This window comes from Acanthopagrus latus, chromosome 16 (genome assembly GCF_904848185.1).
Source record: "Acanthopagrus latus isolate v.2019 chromosome 16, fAcaLat1.1, whole genome shotgun sequence".
NCBI classification, from domain to species: Eukaryota; Metazoa; Chordata; class Actinopteri; order Spariformes; family Sparidae; genus Acanthopagrus; species Acanthopagrus latus.
Window position 1 is genome coordinate 16,948,813 of NC_051054.1, and position 20,019 is coordinate 16,968,831.

A 20,019-nucleotide genomic window follows, 5' to 3' on the forward strand; every position below is an offset into this window, starting at 1 on the left:
CAGCCACATTCTTTGCTGCTCTTAGACGCTGAGATGTTAAACAAAATTCTGGCGCACGAGTTTCTGCTTTAACTGCTCAAAGGTTTACTGTTTAAAAGAAAGACAAAAAAATAATTCATCATGTTTGTTTTATGTAGAGTTAGCACTGGGCCTCATATCAATATTCTGTCATTATTGTTATATAATATGTATGTTACATTTTGGAAAACCTTATATTGTAATATGATACAAGTGGAATCTTTTCTTGGTTTTTAAGGCAGCATAACGGTAAAGTGATAATGTTTAAGGTCTTACCACCCAGCTCTAGCTCAATTTGAAGATATGACGCAGCAGCTGGAAGTCAGACCAATCAGTGATCTGAGAAATGACTTAAATTACAACCAACAGTGGAGCTGTATTTTGAATTTTAGTTGTTATGTGTGTTTGTTTTGTGGCTCTGACTGCTTAAGGGCATATCCAGTTTCTCCCAAAGTAATTGTAGTCTACACCCACTGATGACGCCGCTAACCAAAGCGAACGGCTACTTAGCCTCGCTAAACCACGACGAGGAAAGCTGAATTTTGGGAATGACTGTAAGGCTGCGTCATTGGCTCTTGTTGAATCTTTAGTGGTAAGACAACACTGTAGTCAACACCTCTGAACAAATGAAATCGCTTACAATAATGACTTAACACCAATCACTTGGTATAAATGGTCAAATGCAGGTTTGATGCTCATGTTAATGACTGGTTTGTATGTGAAATGGACGTTTGTGCTATTCCCATGAATGGTCTGCTGTCATTTCAGCTCACTCAATTCTACCATGTTTGCGGGGCTCTGCAAATCCACTGGTTAAAACCTACAGAGACAATCGCTGAGTCAGATTTGCAGGAGACTGACAGCGATGGGGCCTGTGTAGACAACTAATCCTCCATCCATGCGTGCCATGGCTGGGCTCTTTTCACTGGACACACTGAACCTAACCCCTCCACAATCCCCTTTAGCTCCTAACTATGGATGAGCACATGCTTCAATCAGCACTACCAGCACCACAACAACTGTCATAGCTCCAATTAATGACAAAAGAGCTTGCCCTGTGACACAAATTGAGAAAAAGGAAGTCACATATGATTTGTTTTGGGCAGCTTCCAAATGTCCTTGAGCCGAACGGCTAAGTCCCACTGCTGTCTGTATAAACAGCTCATTACCCCGTTTCCTGTTTAATCAAAACACACTTCGCTTTTTTATGTGTTTGGAAAGACAACCAATTCCATCCATAGCTCACATACCATTTGCTGTGTCTCACCAGACATAACTATGCTGTGAGTGAACTCAAGTTCAAAGCGTCCTGATGTCATTATTACCATAGCAGGCATGCCCCTCACTGTCTGAAACAGGTATGGGGTTTTTTCATGTGTCAGTTCCAAACAAGAAAGCACTAAAACAGAAGTCTGACAGCAAAATGACTGATGGACTTCCAGTTGATTTGGCTTCCTCATAAGGAGCAAGTTTGCCACACCAGGCAGTGCTTTCAAACCTCTGGTCAGGATTAGAATGAGCACTGGTAACACATCTAATGCTTAATTAAAAGAAATGGTTACAATGAGTGTGAGTCCCCGATCGCTCCTCACATGACAACAAAACTGGTTTTAAATTGGAGACGCTGGGGGCAAAATGTGCCAGATAACTGAGTCTGTTGTCCGAAGTGACACCAACTTTTGGGTTTCTGGCAGAGAAACGTTTGGACACTAGTGCATTTGGGACTGAATCCAACATTTAGGTTCTTTAGGAGGCAACGCATCGTGTTGAGGTCAGCTAATGACTGTCACCCAGCGAAGTAACACACAATAACAATAAAACCATTGACAATGAGCAGAAATGAGAAGCCGTATCACTGGACGGACTATACAACTAACTTTGAGTGAAATTGCTCAACTTGTCATCTGCAAGTGAGAGTAAAAGAAATGCAGTCCCATTGTTTGACGCGTCGGTGCAGGTATGTTGACACGCAGGAGCAGTTTCTACGAAACCAGCTCGAGATGCATATCTGAGGAGCGACTCAGAGTTGAGACAGAAAAGCTCTGTGAAAAGCAGTAAAAGAACCAAAGAGCTACTGTTTCTGTCAAAAACAAAAAAAACTTATATTCGCCCTACGCACGAAGAGCTCGGGACATGACTTACCTCTCATCCAGTCGACAACTTGCTTCGGCGTCCACTTTGTTATCGGCTCCATGGCTTCCTTGACACAAAACTCCCGAGGACAAAAATGTGCCTTGTAATTGCCGACGTTATTCTACAAATTGAAATGATGAAAAAAAAAAAAATCTGTTACACTGTCACATTCTCGCAACAAGTCGGTGCTGTTCGTCTGTGTGTTCACCCGCTGAACGAATGTGTGTACACGCGGGACTGGAGGCTGGAATGAAATCCCCACCACTGCTCCTCACAGACCGGCCTGGGATCAGCGCTGCATTCATGAGCTGCCGGGAAGACTGGGAAAAATCACAACTTTGAGGCAAAATAAAAACCTAGTACACCTTAAGATGCCTTTCCCCGCCTCTTATGCAGATAAACAGGAATAATGTTTTATATCATGTACTTTTCATTTAATCCATATTTCTTAATCTAATTTTAGTTATGTATTCACATTTCCACAAGTATGCGTACTCACTGTAACTAATTTCGAGATGTATTCCCCCCTTTTTGATTGATTTTGCAACACCATTTTTATTTTAGATACAATTTTTCAGTTTATTGTTACTTCTTTATTGCCAAACATGCTTGAACACCGTCGCACAGCAGTTTGTCGTATCATTAACGATCTCGTGTGCTGGCGTTTCCCTCTTTGGTTCATGGAGTTAGGAATTTACTCAGATCGCGTGAATGCAACACAGGATTTCACCGCCCTTACTTGAAACTGGAGGCGTGCACACATCAAACAGTGTGCTGCACAGTTGTTATGTTGTTGCTCTTGCGAGAAAGAATATCATGCCACAATACACTATAGCCCGTTGTAAGTCTGCCTCTGTATATTTTTAAGGCTGGTCACTGTTAGATAACAGTGCATAATTGTGTATAATTTTAAACATATTATTATTGGTCACATTCATGGGTCATAACACACTGACAATGCCTTGCTGACATGACATAAAGTCATTATTGTGGTATAAGCTAAATTTATACAAACATTTTTGCATCACCAACTTATAAAGCCGTGCAAGAAAAACACCGGAGGCAGGAGTGCGCTTAAGTTTCCACTAAACTGAGTATGACTCACTGCTGCCCTCTGTTGGTAACTTGCTTCTTTGCATGTAGTAGCAGGCTGCCCTGCCATCCACACAGGTCTGCTTACAATGATTCGCATCGTAAACAAGCTCAGTAACCCGTTTAGAAAACGCCCCAAATTTACGGTGCAATATGTAAGATTTTTGGTTGAAAATGTTCAAAACTAAAATCATCAGGATGTGAACGAACAGTTCTAATGTTTAACGTTTATGCGTTGTTTTAGCAAATTATATATGTGATACATACATGTTCATTACATATATATGTTAAAAAACATGTATTTCATGTATCGCTTTGAAGTGTCACAACTCCAGTATTTAATGGCTGTAGGTATTTTCAAGTAATTTTAGTATTATGGATCCTGACAGGCTAATTGTTTTCTAACAATCTGAAACACACCTTGCATGGGAGAGTCCCTGCCTTTCCCATCACTGCACTACTGTACAGCTGGAAGCCGTTGTACACTCTGCACTGTAATCAGCCACAGATTAGAGCTCGGCTGTTATTAAAGCTGGGCACGCATCAATTTGCTGTCAGGCAAAAAAATTACTGGAAACTTCACTACAGCGCTGTACAACAATTTGTTCTCCTTCTCCTCTAATTCCCTGTTCAAACATGCTGGTGTCCTCATTGGTTGGACTGAAGCAAGACATATTTTGGATAAGAGACTTTTCTTTAGATTAAAGGTAATTAAAGGTATTTTCTGTTGAGCACCTCAGGAGAGTAATTTTGGCGATGACTGACAGGTAGCGTGCCACGGGAAAGCAGTTATAGAAAACTGACGCAAAGCTGGCAGAGACAACAATGACAGAGGAGAAGACGAGCATGATCACCACAGCATGAGACCAAAAAAATAGGTGAAGAGCTGCAGATCAGTTATGTTTTACTACTGCAAACATTCGGATCAAGCATTAAAACGCACAGATTTCGCAACTTTCTGGGAGGAAACTACACAGCACATTGCAGTCTCAGATGAGTAATGGCCCTTTGAGCACATTTAATCACCCCAAGACAAGAAATACAGTATGTTTGCACACACTGTTGGCAGGCATCACAAATATATCTGACTGCAGTGAGACCCACCTTCAGTTCTCATGGGAGTGGGCTGGATTGAAGGGGATTTGGGTGGTGTGGTATTCAGGGATGGCCCTCCCCGATAGGATTAAGTGAATCATGGGATTTTTGTCGAGGTGAGGCAGAGGGATGGATGGGGGGCTTTGGTCTGCTGAGGAGAAGAAGGCCAAAAGCTTTAAGGCTGAGAGAACCTGAGCAAAACATAAAAGAAGAATTGTATTGGCTATTCTTGCTGTTTGAGGTCCATTCATAAAGACCTAGCATTAGAGTAAAATCAACTTCTAAATCCACAACTAAACAAAAAAAAAGACTCTGCATAATCTCCTTCATATTCTGAATCAACATTTATTTCGGTCTCGAAACAAAGGAAGTCCCGGTTCGGGCACTGTATATTATTGTGGGATCTACATTTAAAAATGGGGCTAATAATGGCATACAAACAAAGACAGGCACATGATACATCAGCACAGGAAGTCATCCCCTTCACTATCTAAGATGACAGGATATGAAGGGCTTAAGATGTTGTTATAATACAAATAAACCCACTTCCTGCCACTGACAGGTTTTCTCTATAAACACTGAACAGATTTACTGTGGGAGAGGAAATACCATGTACCCTGAAGCTGAAACACACGGCCTGACAGCGTCTCACGTGTTTTGTTGCCATATATTGTGGCCATATTGAGTACGTAACAGATCACTTACTTCGGGGATGTTCCCAAACGAACTCATAATGAAATTATCAATAGCTTTGAAATGCGTTTCAAATGCGTATCAATTATTATTATCTTTTTTTATGTCTGCATTGCTCTCTTCCCCTTTCTTTGAAGCACCAGACCCTGGACATTAGCATTGACACCAAGATGCCTCCTCACAGTGTGAAGGAGGGGGCGGAGGTGGATATAAAGAGAGCAGTGTCGTAAATAAAAAAAACCACACACACAGGAGATCCTGTGTACTGATCTTGTTGCTAAGGGCTAGAAAGGAAGATGAAGCTTCGGAGTCTTGAAGTCATTTATGAACCCATTTGGCAAGAAAATACCTTTAACATATACATACACGAGCCAACGCATGTTAAGACATAGATCTTCAAATAAAAAAAAAAAAAGTCCATGTAGTCAACATCGAGCATCTCTACACATCTTCTCTATGTCTGCAGTTGGCACCCATCTGATGCGCAGGGTTGCGCCTCAACCTCACGTCTCGATTATAAGGCCAAGGAATAGATATTGTTGGCGTTTATACAGCATTAAAAATAATCTATTATCTCAGTCTTTCACATAACAGCCCGTGGTCTTTATTTTACAGTGAAACATCAAAAAGTTGTCGAATGGTTGGCTGAGGTTTTTTTCACGGGGTGTTCTGCTGGGTTGAGGCGACGGTTGGTCTGACGTTGAGGTACTCCAGGACAAAAACCTGCAGGATCTTGTTGAGGTTCTGAATGGTGGAGCGATCCAGGTTCTGCTCGTTGTCATCAAACGTGTGCCACACAGACGGGAAGGGCGACGGGATGAGGTGGACGATGCGCACACCTGACAGAGAGGCACAGGAAGGTGATCACCCAACAGAGCTGCACAGTTCACGGTAGGAATCATATTTGCGGTGTTCAGTGCGTTACCTCTGTTTAGGAATGGTAAGTGATCATCTTGTACGTGGCCAACAGGTACATCCGGCCAGAAATATTCTACACTGGTGGGATGATTCACAAGCTCGTTCATGGAGTGTAAACGCTTTTCTGAGGATGTAAGAGGGAGAACATCATCTTATCAATAGTTTAATAAATCAACAATTCAAGGATGAGCTGATTCACTTCATCGAGGCTGTGCTTTGTTTTCTAGGTCTGGTTTCATCACTTTTGATTTGAACCTTGTAAATCAAATTTTATTTTAAAATGTTGGTAAATCCTGATGGGTGCAGAGAAAAAAACGGGCACTGTATTATTGCTCCTTAGCTAAAATGGGTACTTCCTCCACCACTGATCAATGACTCCTGACTCCAGTTGCTTGCGGCACACCTTCAACAAAGTAAACAGACCTACTTGGTGATTGAAGTTAAAAAAAAAACCAAAGCATCTGATTATTCACCAATGCTCTGCAGTCTGGAGAGCCAGTGCTTTGTGGTGGGGAACTGGTTGCCAAAACGTGGACTCGGAGCCCCGATCAGGTCCAACAACACAAACAGATCCTGCAGGAGAAGGAACAGAGAGAGGGAGAATGACCATGAGGCACCATCCCAAAGATAAGTCCCCCACGAGAAGCCCACTCCCACAGTAATCGCGGCGTGGTGGTGCAACACACTGACATCAGCCTCTGCTATCTCTGCAATGCACACAAAAACCCCTTTGTGTGTCTACAGGCCTGCACACACATTAGGTTCTTTAAGATATCGTCTGCTTTATCTCTGTCTGTCCCCGCAGGAATGTCTACATTTGGTGATAAATAGTTGGGCTATCTCTCCACAGCCCGGATACAAAAACTTACACCAATTAATGTGACGTGTTGTTGTCATACACAGCATAATAAATGATGCTTGTTATTCCGCCCAGATGATGAATTGTGTGGCACTGAAGCACAAATCTATGTAAGACATGCAGCCCCCCCCTTGCTGAGGTGCCTGTGTGGGCTGTGTGTGTTAGAGGAGATCAGGGTTAAGCAGATTGTCCTGAAACTGATGTGGGCTAACAAAGGGATGATCTTGAGTGTGATTAAGTGATTATGCTAATCTATGGTAGTTTGGGCAGCAAAGGGTGAGTGGTAAGATGGAACAGTGACGTACAATGCCGTGGAGTTGGTTGGTGTCCGTGGCTCCGGCGGGGTGTGGGGTGGTCTCCATCTTCTGGGCCAGGTGGCGAGAGCCATATAGGGAGTCGGTGGGGGTCCACTGGAAAAGAGCCTCCTCTCCATCGAAGAAGAGCAACTGCAGGGTCAGGTCGGGACTGGAAATCTGCACGGGAGGTAAAAAGAAGTCAGTCCCGTGCCACAAGAGTTCACGTTCAAAGAGTTCTGCTGCCCCCCAGTGGTTATGAGAGTATAAATACACAGACACTGCCTGAGATTTTCTTTCTGTAAAAAAAAAAAAAAATCGTCTGTAATAGTGAGTCATTTATCAGCTGTGATATTGATTATGCGTCTGCCGCCCCGGCAGTATTGATATTCAAGTGTGATTCCTATTCCCACTGTGGCCTTTTTTGACAGACAGCTGAGTAACACATCCCTTGGCCCTGTCACCGGCGCTGTCACCACAACCCCAGTAGACCGGGGACTGAGCTCAACTGTGAATCAGGGAAAGGGCAAAGAGCAAGCTACATGCATACTAAGTGTTTTTCCTTACAAGACTCAAGACATTTTTGATGGCAAATTTGTGCTAATTCCTATAAAAATGACACAATAATTATAGCTTTCAGATTAGAAATGTTGTTGTTGGGTGTCTACTATGAAAAAATTGGAGAATATCCTCAGGTCTTTGCCAACGAAGTGGAACATACATTTTACGTATATTGAGCAAAACCCTAAACCTTTATCCAGCTCACTCAATGAAAATGCTTTACGGATAAGACTGGCGAAAGTACCGTACACATTTTTCTTATTGTGAACAAATCCCATGTTTTCTGTGTAGCTGAAATCTGATTTGGAATATTCGTCTGTGCCATAGTACTCCAGTGTTGCTCATGACTGTTGGCACATTGCTGGGTGACACGTTTTTTTCATCAACATCAATATAGTTCATGTGTCGGTCAATATGATTTGGGTGTGTGTCAATGTGCGAGAGAAAACAGTCCTGGAAAAAATTCCAAAATATCACTGTGCCCTGTGGTTTAATATCTTAAGCCAGAAATGTCCAGCTATCATAGGAAATCAATTGTGCCAACAGGAGAAATAAAGATAACACCAACCATATTATTTAAATTAAACTCATTTACTTTGCAGCCTGGGAAATGTGTTGCTGGTACCACTAAGGTCAGACTCACCCAATCCAAAACCTGATCCACGATACAGGGAAAACTACAATTAAGTTCACCCAGTTCCTGCAACTGGGGATGTTGGGACTTGGTTTTTGACACAGCTGTTGTAAGACTTGCCTGTGATTCATGATCACAACTCGTCATTGCTAGTCACAACCACAAAAGCTAATACATGCCTCAAAAAGTGTCAATGAAAAGCCCACACAGACAGACAGACCAGTCATGCATTATGTAACTTTAAATCACAAGCTACGGGTCATCACCTTCTGAGCTTTCAGTTCTTCATCCAGGGCGCGTGCCAGCTCCAACATCATAGCACAGGGGACGGCCGAATCGGTGGCCCCTTGGAACTCCCTCCCGTGCCATTGTGGTGGGTAGTACTTGGAATCGTAGTGACAGGCCAGGACCAGGCGGCGCTTGGCTGCCGGGTTGAGGGTGGCAATTAAGTTAGTGAAGGACAGGGGCCCGTAGGGTGTTTGTGACACAAACTTATCCTCCGTCACTTCCCAGCCTGCTCCGAGGGAAGCGAAGGTTGTTTTGATATGCTATGAACACACACAGGTATTACTCGTTACTAATGAGCATTCAGCAAGAACACTAACTTGTGTTGATTCAGACTCTCAGTTGTCACTAATTTCTGTTTTCCTTGAGGTAAAAGCAACTAGATGTATCACTTTCTTTTGGCATTTACTGCAAAATACGGTTGTATCACGACACAGTTCATGGTTCCAGGTTGGTTACATACTTGCCTGTGTAAATGTTTCCATATCTGAAATACAGACACACTGGGAATAAACTCACCTCCTGCACGGTCTGGCTGCCTGCAGAGCCTGGATACCTGGTTACCAGCAGCGGCCTCAAGTCCCTCAGCCACATCTGTCCCAGGTCAGTGTGAGACACGGCGGTGCGCGCCTCATCTTGTGATAGAGTGAGAGCTCGGTGATGGAGCTGAACACAGCCACAAGACAAAACAAACAAAATGGATGAGAAGTAGAAATGGGGTCAATTGTAGTGTTGCAAACAGGGTATGGATCACGATTATTAACTAGTGTTTACTCCTATTTTCAGTCAGTGTCAGTAATAATGGAAATGTTTCAACAACGTCAGAGCAGTGGAAGTCTTCATTTAATGCATTTAAATTGAGCAACAAGGTGACTGACAAGTAGCACACAGAGCCAATGAGTTTAGTGTGTCACAACACTCACATGGAAAACACGTGGAAAACAGTCACTATGTCTGCCTAGAGTGGAATTTTTTTTTTCTTTTCTTTTACGTTTAAAGATGTGTAGTTTGGTGTTTTTGTGTTTGGGGTGTTCTGGGGACTTAATTGTCCCCTGGGAGCAGCTTTTTATTTAGTTACAGAAAACAAATATTTCTGAGCTTGTATAATCACCTCATTAATATTATAAATATAAAAATTCTGAGTTTGAATTAACTCTCTTTAACTACACGGTGTTCCTTTAAAGTTGCACGGGACATGTGGAGATAATAAAACCCATCCAAAGAAAGACAGACATCGCATACATGTACATGAAAGCATGTGAAAAAGCCATACAATAGGTATGTAAAAACAATTGTAACATGTAAAAACAACAATTTGAGCTTGTGCTAAAATTTGTATCAAGAACTGTGTTACAGATGAGCTGTGGAGTTCACTCAAATAGCCCCTCAGAGAGAGAGACACAAGGGCTACTCAGACAGTGTGAATAGACATTGATTGAATGGCTTCAAATTCACACAAGGGCTACTTTAGAAAAGCAGGGAACAGAATAAAGAGGCAGAGAAGTGTCGAGTGCTTGTCAACATGCTATTCTATTCTCTTGCTCCGGGAAATAGGCATGCTTGGGGCAGTATAACCAGTTTGTGCAATCCAGGCAATGACAGTATGGATTTGGACTCAGGTTTCGAGCTGAAAGGGTTGAAAGGATGCATGCTAAATTGCAGCCACGGGTTAAAAAAACATATTGATCCTCCGATCCCATGGCTCCGTTTTTCATTTGGTCTCAAAGTTCACCTGCTGAGAGCTGTGGTTGTCTTAGTAACAGACAGAACCCAGGCGACAGTCAAAGCGATTCAATAATGGGGCCTATTGGTAGTGCTTAATTGTTGATGTGACAATTTTTTAAATGATCAATCATTGTGTTGTTTTTTTTTCTATGAGTGACTAAATGGATTTGTCAGTTTAAAGAAAACCCATGCTATTTTACCATAATATATATATACCTGTTACATACACCCAAAGCCCAAGTTGACATCTTCAAATCGACATTTAATTCACTGTGACACAAAGGGCTAGGGTTAGCAAATTGCTGCAATTTGGAAGCAGGAACCAGCACATGTTGGTCATTTTTGCTTGAAATCTAATTCAGCTCTTCTGACAGAGTAATTGTTTATAGGAAATCATAGGAGACATTTGCTCTTTCTCCTAATTTGGTTTCACTTTACTGCCTCGGGAAACAGGAGAGGGCACATTCCTCTACTCTGGTCATTACAATCGGAGCATAAACATGCTCTTACGAAAGCTGTTCACAGTATGACTTGGGCCAAAACTGTCTGAGTCGAACACGAGCCCTGTAATTACAGAACGGCACACAGTGCATACAGTGTAATAATGTGGTCACACAGACTGACTGTGGTCCTCCAAAGAGCTGGGGCGCACTGGGCTCAGAGAGGGTTAAAAGGGGGTCCACTTAAGGTCTATAAATACCAAGACCTGCAATTGGAGGATCAACAAGGATGACTGTGCTGCCATAGCAACTAGGCAAAGAGGAGAGGAGAAGAAGAGCATAAATGAGGAACATGAATGGCCAGGCATACCCAGGTGCATCTCAAGAGGATTACACAACAGAGTGCTGGAATATCATGAATGAATATATATACATGTAGGTAAATGCGCCAACTGAATTTGAGAGCCTAATCTTCTCTCACGTTGAACAGGTCAAGTACAGGTTATCTCCATCTTAAACACAACATGAACAGAACTGAATGTAATTATTTTTCAAGCAATTTCAAATAGCCAAAGACAAAGACAACGGATCAAGATATTGGGCTCATATGTTTTAAAAGTATAGAAAAAAAGTAAATGAGCTAATGAGAGTCAATTAATAACAGCTCACATTAATTTAGCCTTGTCAGAATGAGGCTGAAGGTTTCAGTTTTCTGAGTGTCTAAATATAACATTATGACTGCTCGGCCACAAAATGTGAGCAGATCCTCTGAATGTATTTACCTTTTCTTCTGTCCAGGGAATTCCGCCGGTGCCGTGGATGAGCGTCACCCAGACGGTCACGGTGTAAAATAAACGCATTGTTGAGGGAAAGTGGCCGCGCTCGGCCATCGCTGCTGACGCTCCTCTCCACATTCCTGTCTCTCCTCTGTGAGAGCTTACAGATCATGTGAAAGGCAGGAGGGAGGAGGACCCGAGGCTCTCTGAACCACAGCGCGTCACTATACTGCTATGTGTGTGTGTGTGTGTGTGTGTGTGTGTGTGTGTGTGTGTGTGTGTGTGTGTGTGTGTGTGTGTGTGTGTGTGTGTGTGTGTGTGTGAGCTTCAGAAACCACATGGTTGACTAAGACATTGTAATGAGCACACACCTCTCTTTGGTAACTGCTCATTATCAATCACAGAACAACATATTTATAGCGATAGGTTAAACGACTCATCGTCTTTGTGGAGGCCTTATGTGGGGAGCTTTATTTTTAACAAGAAAAAAAAGACAAAAAAACCCCATATATTTCTTGTGAGTACATAAAGGCTCTGGGCTTTTATATAAAAGCTCATATTTTTCAATGAGTTTCTATGAGCAATTTGTTTGTCTGTGTTAAAGCTTAATTTCTGCTCTTTTTTTTAATAAATAAAAGTACATCACATGAATACATATTTATCTTCTTGTTTCTATATATATTATTTTTCGTGAGCGGAAAGAGCCGCTCTTCGTACGTCCTACCACGTGGTGTCACCGTCACGTGGTCAACCCGGAAGTTTGGTCTGTGTGCTACAAATGTAAACACGTTCCTGTCTAAAAAGTTACACTTTAGCTAACTCGGAAGTGTAGCTTTTTTTTTTTTTTTTTTTTAAACCCACATATTTGTTTCGGCCGCGTGTGCTTTCCTCTGTGCGAGCAGTCATGGCCGAAGATGTGTGCTGCTTGAAGACGCAGCTCAAGGAGAAAGAGAAAGAGATTGCTGCTCTGAAGAGTAAACTGGCACAACTGGAAAAGGTACGACAGACTCAACTGAAAGAATGAATGAATGAATGAATGAATGAATGAATGGATGGATGGATGGATGAAGGGTGACGGGTGACATTAGCTGTGCAAGTGTGCACGTAGAAATGTGTTTTTATAACCTATTTGCCTCACTTTATTTTCAGCAGTTTAGCATTTATGGTGCAGCTAACTACAATGTTACTAAAGCACATGGGCGCTTTTTAGCTAACACAAAACAAGTCAGTGGCCCTCCTAAATGTGTTTTCACAAATAGAGAAATACAGTATTAGGTGGAAAAATTGTTTTAAAGGGTCCAAACTACATCTAGATGTTTCAAATGACATAGAGCACACTTGACCCATTACAGCTGAAATACTGCTTGGAGAATAGGTTCAACCAAAAACGAAAATTCTCTCATTATCTGCTCAGTGTCCTGCCGATAGAGGACAGGGCCGAGTTTCATGTGTCCACATATCATTGTTGGAGTGTCACCGCAAAACACAGTTGCAGAGTTATCCTAAACAACTAAAACAGATGGGGACTTATTTTAGAAATGTAAAAAAAAGAAAAGAAAAAAAAACATCCAAAAGAAAATACATAATGCTTTATACAGCTCAACCATAGAAATCCAAGCATCCAGAGAAGCCCAGAGATCTGAAATTGACTCGAAAAGATGTCATGTACAGCCTTAGTAAAGTTGAAAACTTTAATAAGGGTATCAATAAACCTCAGCTGCTGAGCAAAAACTGTAAGTATTCACTGTGTCTGAAGTGGTTGCAGTAGCTTGACTGCTTGTCAAGGGTGTAATAATGTCTTTTCACATCAATTTGGGATCTCAGGGCTTCTGGAGACTTTGATTATGCCTAATGTGGAGCCATGTTATGCTTTTTTCTCTGTAATTTATTATTAATTCCCCATCTAGTTCATTTGTGATGGAGAATGCTGTAACTCTGTTTGGCTCTGAAGGTCAAGATATATTTTGTGGACTGCAAACCTTCACCTGACTTTCCATTGACATGTGGGTGAGTATATAATGACTGAATTTTCCTTGTTGGATGAACTTGTCCTTTAATAAACTTGATTCCCTCACTACGGAGCTTTTCCCAAATAGCTCCTTGTGATAGACATATGGGCTGTAAATGTATGTATAGAGCAATATAGATGTAGCCCATTACTGTATATTATAGAAGCAGACTGTAGAGGGCTGTTGTGCCACATGGCTCAAAACTCCTGTTTGAACTTGTTTCTCACACCTTGTCTAATAATTGTTCCCTGGTGTGATATCAGAGCCATGCCTCGGTGCTGCAGCTGCATGACAAAGTGACACCCCTAACCCCCATGAAAGCCAAAGCAGCCCTCAGCAATGAGGACATCATGCGGTACAGCAGGCAGCTCCTCCTGCCTGAGCTGGGTGTACAAGGTACGGATGTCTACAGAGAGTGTCATTCTGATGTACAGTACAGGAAGCGTTATGTCAAGTGAGGTTCATGGCAACAACAGAGTGAATCTTGATTGTCCACAGGTCAGCTAAACTTATCCAAGACATCGGTGCTGATTGTGGGCTGTGGAGGACTGGGCTGCCCACTGGCACAGTATCTGGCAGCAGCAGGCATTGGTGGGTAATCCAATTGATTAAGGATCAGTTTGACCTCGTGGCAAACACATTAAATCATTAACCCTTCTGTCATTATGCTTGAAATAACTGTTCCATGTTGGTGTAATTGTTGAGCTGTCATCATTTTCCTGTAAGCATGGTCTAGCATTAGCAATCTAAGTGGCAAACTCGATGTAGATGTACCTGTGGGAAACAGGGTAGCAACCAAAATGACCAATTTACATTCCCAAAAGAAATAAATTACACTACTGTTTATTAGAGCTGTTTAATGTGTACAGAGAGTTCTGTGGTAATATTCAAAAGTTTTATTTGAAGATTTATGTTGTGTGTATGTTTTTCAGTTGATGTCTAAAATTATATTAACTGTTACCTCCAGTGGATTTTAACCAACGCTATGGCTGTATGACTAGCTGCGGGGGATAACTGAGGAAAGGTGTGTAGGAAAGGGTTATAGAAGGTTGTGTAGAGTCTGCGTAACATTAGCCTACTGTCTGATGACACAACAGATAAACATTGGCCCCTGCTATCGGTAAATGCCATTTTGTTTGCCAGTGGGCTGGTAGCAGTCAACAAGGCAAATGTCAGCTGATACATCGATGCATTCCTACAACTTTGAGAGAGGGCAGTGGACAAGAACTATTGATAAAGAAAAAAAAGTGCAGAGGCCCTCTTTGTAAAATGTGTACCCTGGTTATAGAATTTGATGTCCATGGTTTTCCCTTCTTTATCAGGGATTGACATTTACTCTAAAGCATTTCAGACTGACATGTTTTTCTGTCTGTCTCTGCAGGGCGCCTGGGCCTGCTGGACTACGACGATGTGGAGCTCAGTAACCTGCACAGACAGGTGCTTCATGGGGAGGAGAACCGGGGCCAAGCCAAGGCTCTGTCTGCTGCCAATGCAGTTAAAAGGTACTGAATGACAGTACACAGAGGTCCAAAGCACATTAATATCAGTATCATCCAAAAGTGCAAAAGAGCTGTTCAGAAATGTGCTCCTGCAGACAGACCTGAAACAGAGAATTTAGTGTTTTGATGTTATTAGTAAGTGTTCTGTGACTATGATAAGTGGTGTATGTCTAAGTGTTTTGTTACCCTTGCTGTATAAATGCACGCTGGCACTCTCCCGTCTCACCACAGGTTATATTTGGTTGTGTATTTCTCCCCCAGTCTGCAACTATTGTGTAAACATGTTATTTTAGAGACAGCTGTTTTTGGTGCCTTTCTCCCAAACAGTGGGTCTACTGTGGTCACCCTACACATTGTAACGCAAATGACCACATGAGGGCGCCATTTCTATGACTAGCAAAGAACATGTACCATGTTCTGATGCATCTATCACACAGTCACTACCACCCTCTTACTTTCTATCGTAATTGTTCATCATTGATAATACTTAATAAATAATCTAAACACTACTTAGTGCATGGTACAGTTCAAGTATTGAGTGATAATGCATGTTTTTTGATAAGATGTACTTGTGACAGTTGAAGCAGACAGTAGAGATTAGGAGGAAGAGAGAAGATTTGGGGCCGACATGTGACTAAAGATCCCAAGCCAGATTTAAAACTCACATGCTATTTTCGGTTTGATCTGGGTTTAATCGAGCCACCAGTATGGCCCTGATAACTGTTTTAAGATGGCTGTTAGGAACACTATTCTGTTTGTATTATAGCTGCTAATCATGGAGGACCAAACCAGACTTCTTAGGAAGTTAATTGATATTTTTGTGTGTGACTTTATGTCTGCAGGTTGAACTCAACAGTTGAGTGTATTCCCTACCACCTGCAGCTCTCGCCGGAGAACGCCTTGCAACTCATTCAACAGTATCCTGCTGCAATGTGTCCCCAACTGGCCACTGGCTAAATCTTTGACATTAATCTATGCTACAGCTGCCAATTATCATGTTGCTCCATGCTTTCCTGCTTATTGGGTTAGGAAATGTGTGAATGTGACTAAGCAGTGATATAGACTCTGTCTGTGAGGACACCTTGACTTCGCTGACCTCATGTATGACATTGTGGCTGATTGTTCAGACAATGTCCCCACTCGCTATCTGGTGAATGACGCCTGTGTGCTCAGTGGCAAGCCTCTGGTGTCAGCGAGCGCTCTGAGAATGGAGGGGCAGGTAAGGTGGAAATCTTGCATCACTGCACCAACATACTTCTAGCTTGTCTTGATTTGTAATGCAGCTTCATCTGGCCCTGTGTTAGAGATGCACAGATCAACTTTTCAGCACCAATCATTTCTAATATGCGGTACCGATACAAGTTACTGTCTTGCTGTTCTGTGTTTGAAGACTAAAATATCTCCAAACTAAGGACATATCCTTAAGTTAGCCAACTTTACTAACTTTCTAACTCAAATATGGGGATTATTGGATGTCTTTTGTAGATCAATTGAATTACAAAATTAATTTTAAAAAAAATGCATTAGTACATATTTATAATTCTTAAAACACCACCCTATGGAATCAGGATATGAATGTGGACTGGTGATGCCTGTCTGATATCCAACGAGTGAATTAAATCAGTATCTGTATCTGTACTTATACTGAATTGGATCCATCCCAACTCCACTGTGTCTCTGTGTGTAGTTGACTGTATATAACTACCGTGGAGGCCCCTGCTACAGATGTCTGTACCCTGTGCCCCCACCCCAAGAGACAGTGACCAACTGTTCTGATGGAGGGGTGTTGGGAGTCGGTGAGTCTTGTCCCCTGATTTCCCAAGACACCATTAACATTGTGAAGAGAACAGTCTGCATAAACGTCAGTTGTTGGTAAAAATGTTTCACTTCTCTTTAAGTTCCAGGGATAATGGGCTGCTTCCAAGCTTTGGAAGTCCTCAAGATCGCCTCTGGACAAGGCTGTATCCTTTTCCCTCCCAGATTACATACAGTACCTTCTTTGGCCATTTTGTTGCTTTACATCAGGATGTTCTGCTGAGTCAGCTGGATGAATCAACACAGAACTGCTGATAGGGTTTTCATTGTAGCAAAGTTGGTAATAAAACCAAAACAGGCAGAAATGTCTTTTTTTCCGTACTCTGCTGACTCCACATTAGCCATTTCCATGAGAGCTCTTATGACTCTGTTGTGTTTACAGTGTTCCCATGTTAATATTGAGACACAGAGAATAAACTTGTCCTATCCTGCCTTCTGTCACGGCAACACCTAGCTTCGTTTACGTCAGCCATTGTTGCACAGTCGTCCAATTTTGCAATAGGAGAACATGACAGCCAATTCTCTGATTCAGACATTGTGGCGATGCTTTGCACAAAGTGGCCTTTTCCTTGACTGGGCGCGGAAGCTTCCTGCGGCCAGCAGCTGGTGATGTTTGATGCCCAAGACACCAGATTCAGGTCCATCAAGTTGAGGCCCAAGCAGGCTGGTTGTGCAGTGTGCGGAGAAAACCCCAGTGTGACCCAGCTGGTGGACTATGAGGCTTTCTGTGGGGCTGCCGCCACGGATAAGGTTGGTCATAAGAGACACATTTTGACAGGAATTCTACTTCTATAAGTGATAAGAAGTGTGTCTCGCATCGCTTTGCCATTCAACACAACTCAGTAATTCTGTAATCACGGGAGAAATCTCTCATTGCCTGATTTCCCGTGTGTTTCAGTGCCGCAAACTCAACCTCCTTTCCAGAGATCAGAGGATCACAGTACAGGTAGGTAACAGACACCACAGAACAGTTGGCCATTGCGTGACTCCCCTGTATTTAGTGTTGTTTATTGTATGATTACTCACAATTTTCCCCGTTTTCATTTGCATTCATAAACTGATTACATCTCAACGCTGACCCAGCCCCAAATGGGAAATGACTTAAAATTGCGCCTGCAGATTTTCTATGGGAAAGAATAATATGTTCTACTTGGCACCGAGAGCAGTGGCAGTGGATTGTATCTGTTTATGTTTCTGCAGCATTGGCGCTTTCAAACCCACTGAGTCATTAAGCGCAGAGATGGGGATCATGATTGATTGGACTGTAAGCGGGATCGTGCTCAGGGCCCCAGTTAGAAATGGCTGCATTTCCTGTGATTTAAGGAAAAATAGTTAAAATGTTCATCACTCCACAAAAACAAATCCAAGCAACGTTTTAACATTTGCGGTGTAATTTTGGTCTCCCTGCAGAGAGAGAGAGAGAGATATATATATATTTGTCTTTTTTCCCCCCCCAAAAGATAAAGCCACACCTCCTTTATTGTAAAGTAATCAATATTTGCACATTAATGAGTGTTTTATGTAATTCCAGGATTATAAATCGATCATCGACAATGCAGAGCCCCATCTCTTGTTGGACGTGCGCCCTCTTGTGGAAGTGGATATATGCTGCTTACCTTTCTCTCTCAGTATCCTTTTGGAGATGGAGGCACATAATCACTCACTTTGTCACAATTCTTAATTGTCTGTCCATGTTCATCCTGCTTCTCGCTTCCTGGTGATTAGTCTCCTGATATTGTTGCCAGACATTCCCCTCTCAAGTTTAGAGGAGAGGAAGAGTGAACAGATCCAGTTACTTCAGGAGAGGGTCAGCCAATTGAAACAGCAGATGGCAGGTGACTGCCGGCCTCCAGGTAACATGACAAAACATCATTTAGGGTCTGAACATGTTTGAAATGAGCAGGCACGTCGAGCCACTCGTGCATATTCACAGTCCACTGTGTAGTCTCATACTGGGCGGGCTGGACGCTTAGCTTGGACAGCTAGTAGCACGTTGTAATGGGGTTGCTAGGTGAGCCTTTTTCCAAAACAAGTATGGTAAAACCTGAGCAGCTGGCCTGCTTTTGAGAAATTAATATTCAAGATGTTATTTTGGTGATGTTGTGGATATGCACTGTGTTGAGCTTTCTTTGTCAATGAGCTAAATTTAGCCTTGTAGATTTTTGTGCGTCTTGGTTGTTGAATATGGGGTCTTTTTCCTGCATAGTCAATGATCTAAAACAATCTTTTTCATTTATCTGCAGATTTTTGTGCTTTACAGTGTTTGTTCTTTGATCATAGACAGTAGTTAAGGTTGAGTATATTGAATATAATTAAAGGTGCAATTTAGTTAGTTAGTTTTCAGGAAGAACATTTTAATGAGAAGAGACAAAATCTTCACGTCCTCAGAGGACAGCACAGTTTCACATAATATTGTAAGTATTACATTTCTGTGTTTGAATGTCTTTTACAAGACCAAATCAGATCACATACACAGTCATACTCACAGTATAACATGTTAAATTCTTAGGTGTGTGGTTCCAGAACAAGTCTAACAACGTGATGAATGAAATAAACATGAATCAGACAAACAGAATCTAGTAAAATGATCAAATTAACAAAATAAAAATATATAACATCAATAAAATGTTTTCATTGTTAATCCTGCATTTCAGAGAAATGAACCAGTTAAACATTCTCACTAGTAATGATTTTTTTTTTTTAGGACTTAAAGAGCCACTTGTTTTACCAAACTTACCTCTGTGTTTTCTCTCTGCTGCTTCCTCCAGTGTACGTGATCTGTAAGCTGGGTAATGACTCACAGAGGGCGGTGCAGGTGATGGAGAAGATGAGTGGATCAGAAGTGGACAGCATCACACTGAAAGACATCTGTGGAGGTCTGATGGCCTGGGCAGAAAAAATAGACCCCACGTTTCCACAGTATTAATGCATTTTTTTAAAAAAAATATCTTCCTGTTAATAAACTACATTCTGTTTGACATCCTTTGTTGTCTGTTTGTGCATTGAACATCATGCTGTCAGGTAAATTGTCTTTAATGCCATTACTGGATTGCAAAATTTCACAATCGGAACAATGGAACAGTTCCCAAAATGTGTTGTGTAATCTGCTGCGTATCTGTTCATCGAAAACAGGAGCTGGCAGTTAGATAACACGTAAGCATCCTTGCAAAATCA

General features: G+C 42.0%; 3 protein-coding genes across 5 annotated transcripts in view; 1 reads left to right on the plus strand and 2 right to left on the minus strand.

Moving 5' to 3' along the window:
* Positions 1-2,417, minus strand: part of LOC119004701 (connector enhancer of kinase suppressor of ras 3-like) — a 49,355-nt gene extending 46,938 nt beyond the window's left edge. The window contains exon 1 of the mRNA XM_037071858.1: positions 2,161-2,417. Within this exon, the coding sequence (XP_036927753.1) occupies positions 2,161-2,212 (52 nt within the window). The 5' untranslated portion in view covers positions 2,213-2,417. The remainder of the gene's footprint in view (positions 1-2,160) is intronic.
* A 2,243-nt stretch (positions 2,418-4,660) lies between these two features.
* LOC119034255 (glutaminyl-peptide cyclotransferase) lies at positions 4,661-11,724 on the minus strand. The gene is made up of 7 exons (XM_037125091.1): positions 11,529-11,724; positions 9,101-9,247; positions 8,563-8,844; positions 7,114-7,281; positions 6,423-6,522; positions 5,957-6,073; positions 4,661-5,870 (listed from the first exon to the last, which is right to left on the minus strand). Exons 1-7 carry the CDS (start codon positions 11,658-11,660, stop codon positions 5,689-5,691), a joined length of 1,128 nt encoding a protein of 375 aa, XP_036980986.1. The 5' UTR covers positions 11,661-11,724; the 3' UTR covers positions 4,661-5,688.
* A 536-nt stretch (positions 11,725-12,260) lies between these two features.
* mocs3 (molybdenum cofactor synthesis 3) lies at positions 12,261-19,825 on the plus strand. 3 transcript variants are annotated; one of them, XM_037071668.1, is made up of 14 exons: positions 12,261-12,519; positions 13,430-13,529; positions 13,795-13,927; positions 14,030-14,122; positions 14,913-15,033; positions 15,873-15,947; positions 16,132-16,249; positions 16,718-16,826; positions 16,929-16,991; positions 17,432-17,595; positions 17,744-17,791; positions 18,377-18,473; positions 18,591-18,698; positions 19,614-19,825. In XM_037071668.1, exons 2-14 carry the CDS (start codon positions 13,524-13,526, stop codon positions 19,769-19,771), a joined length of 1,293 nt encoding a protein of 430 aa, XP_036927563.1. In that variant the 5' UTR covers positions 12,261-12,519; positions 13,430-13,523; the 3' UTR covers positions 19,772-19,825. The 3 variants fall into 3 exon arrangements, with proteins under 3 accessions (XP_036927563.1, XP_036927562.1, XP_036927561.1); XM_037071667.1 differs by having other exon boundaries at positions 13,474-13,529; XM_037071666.1 differs by lacking the exon at positions 13,430-13,529.
* The last annotated feature ends 194 nt before the right edge of the window (positions 19,826-20,019 follow it).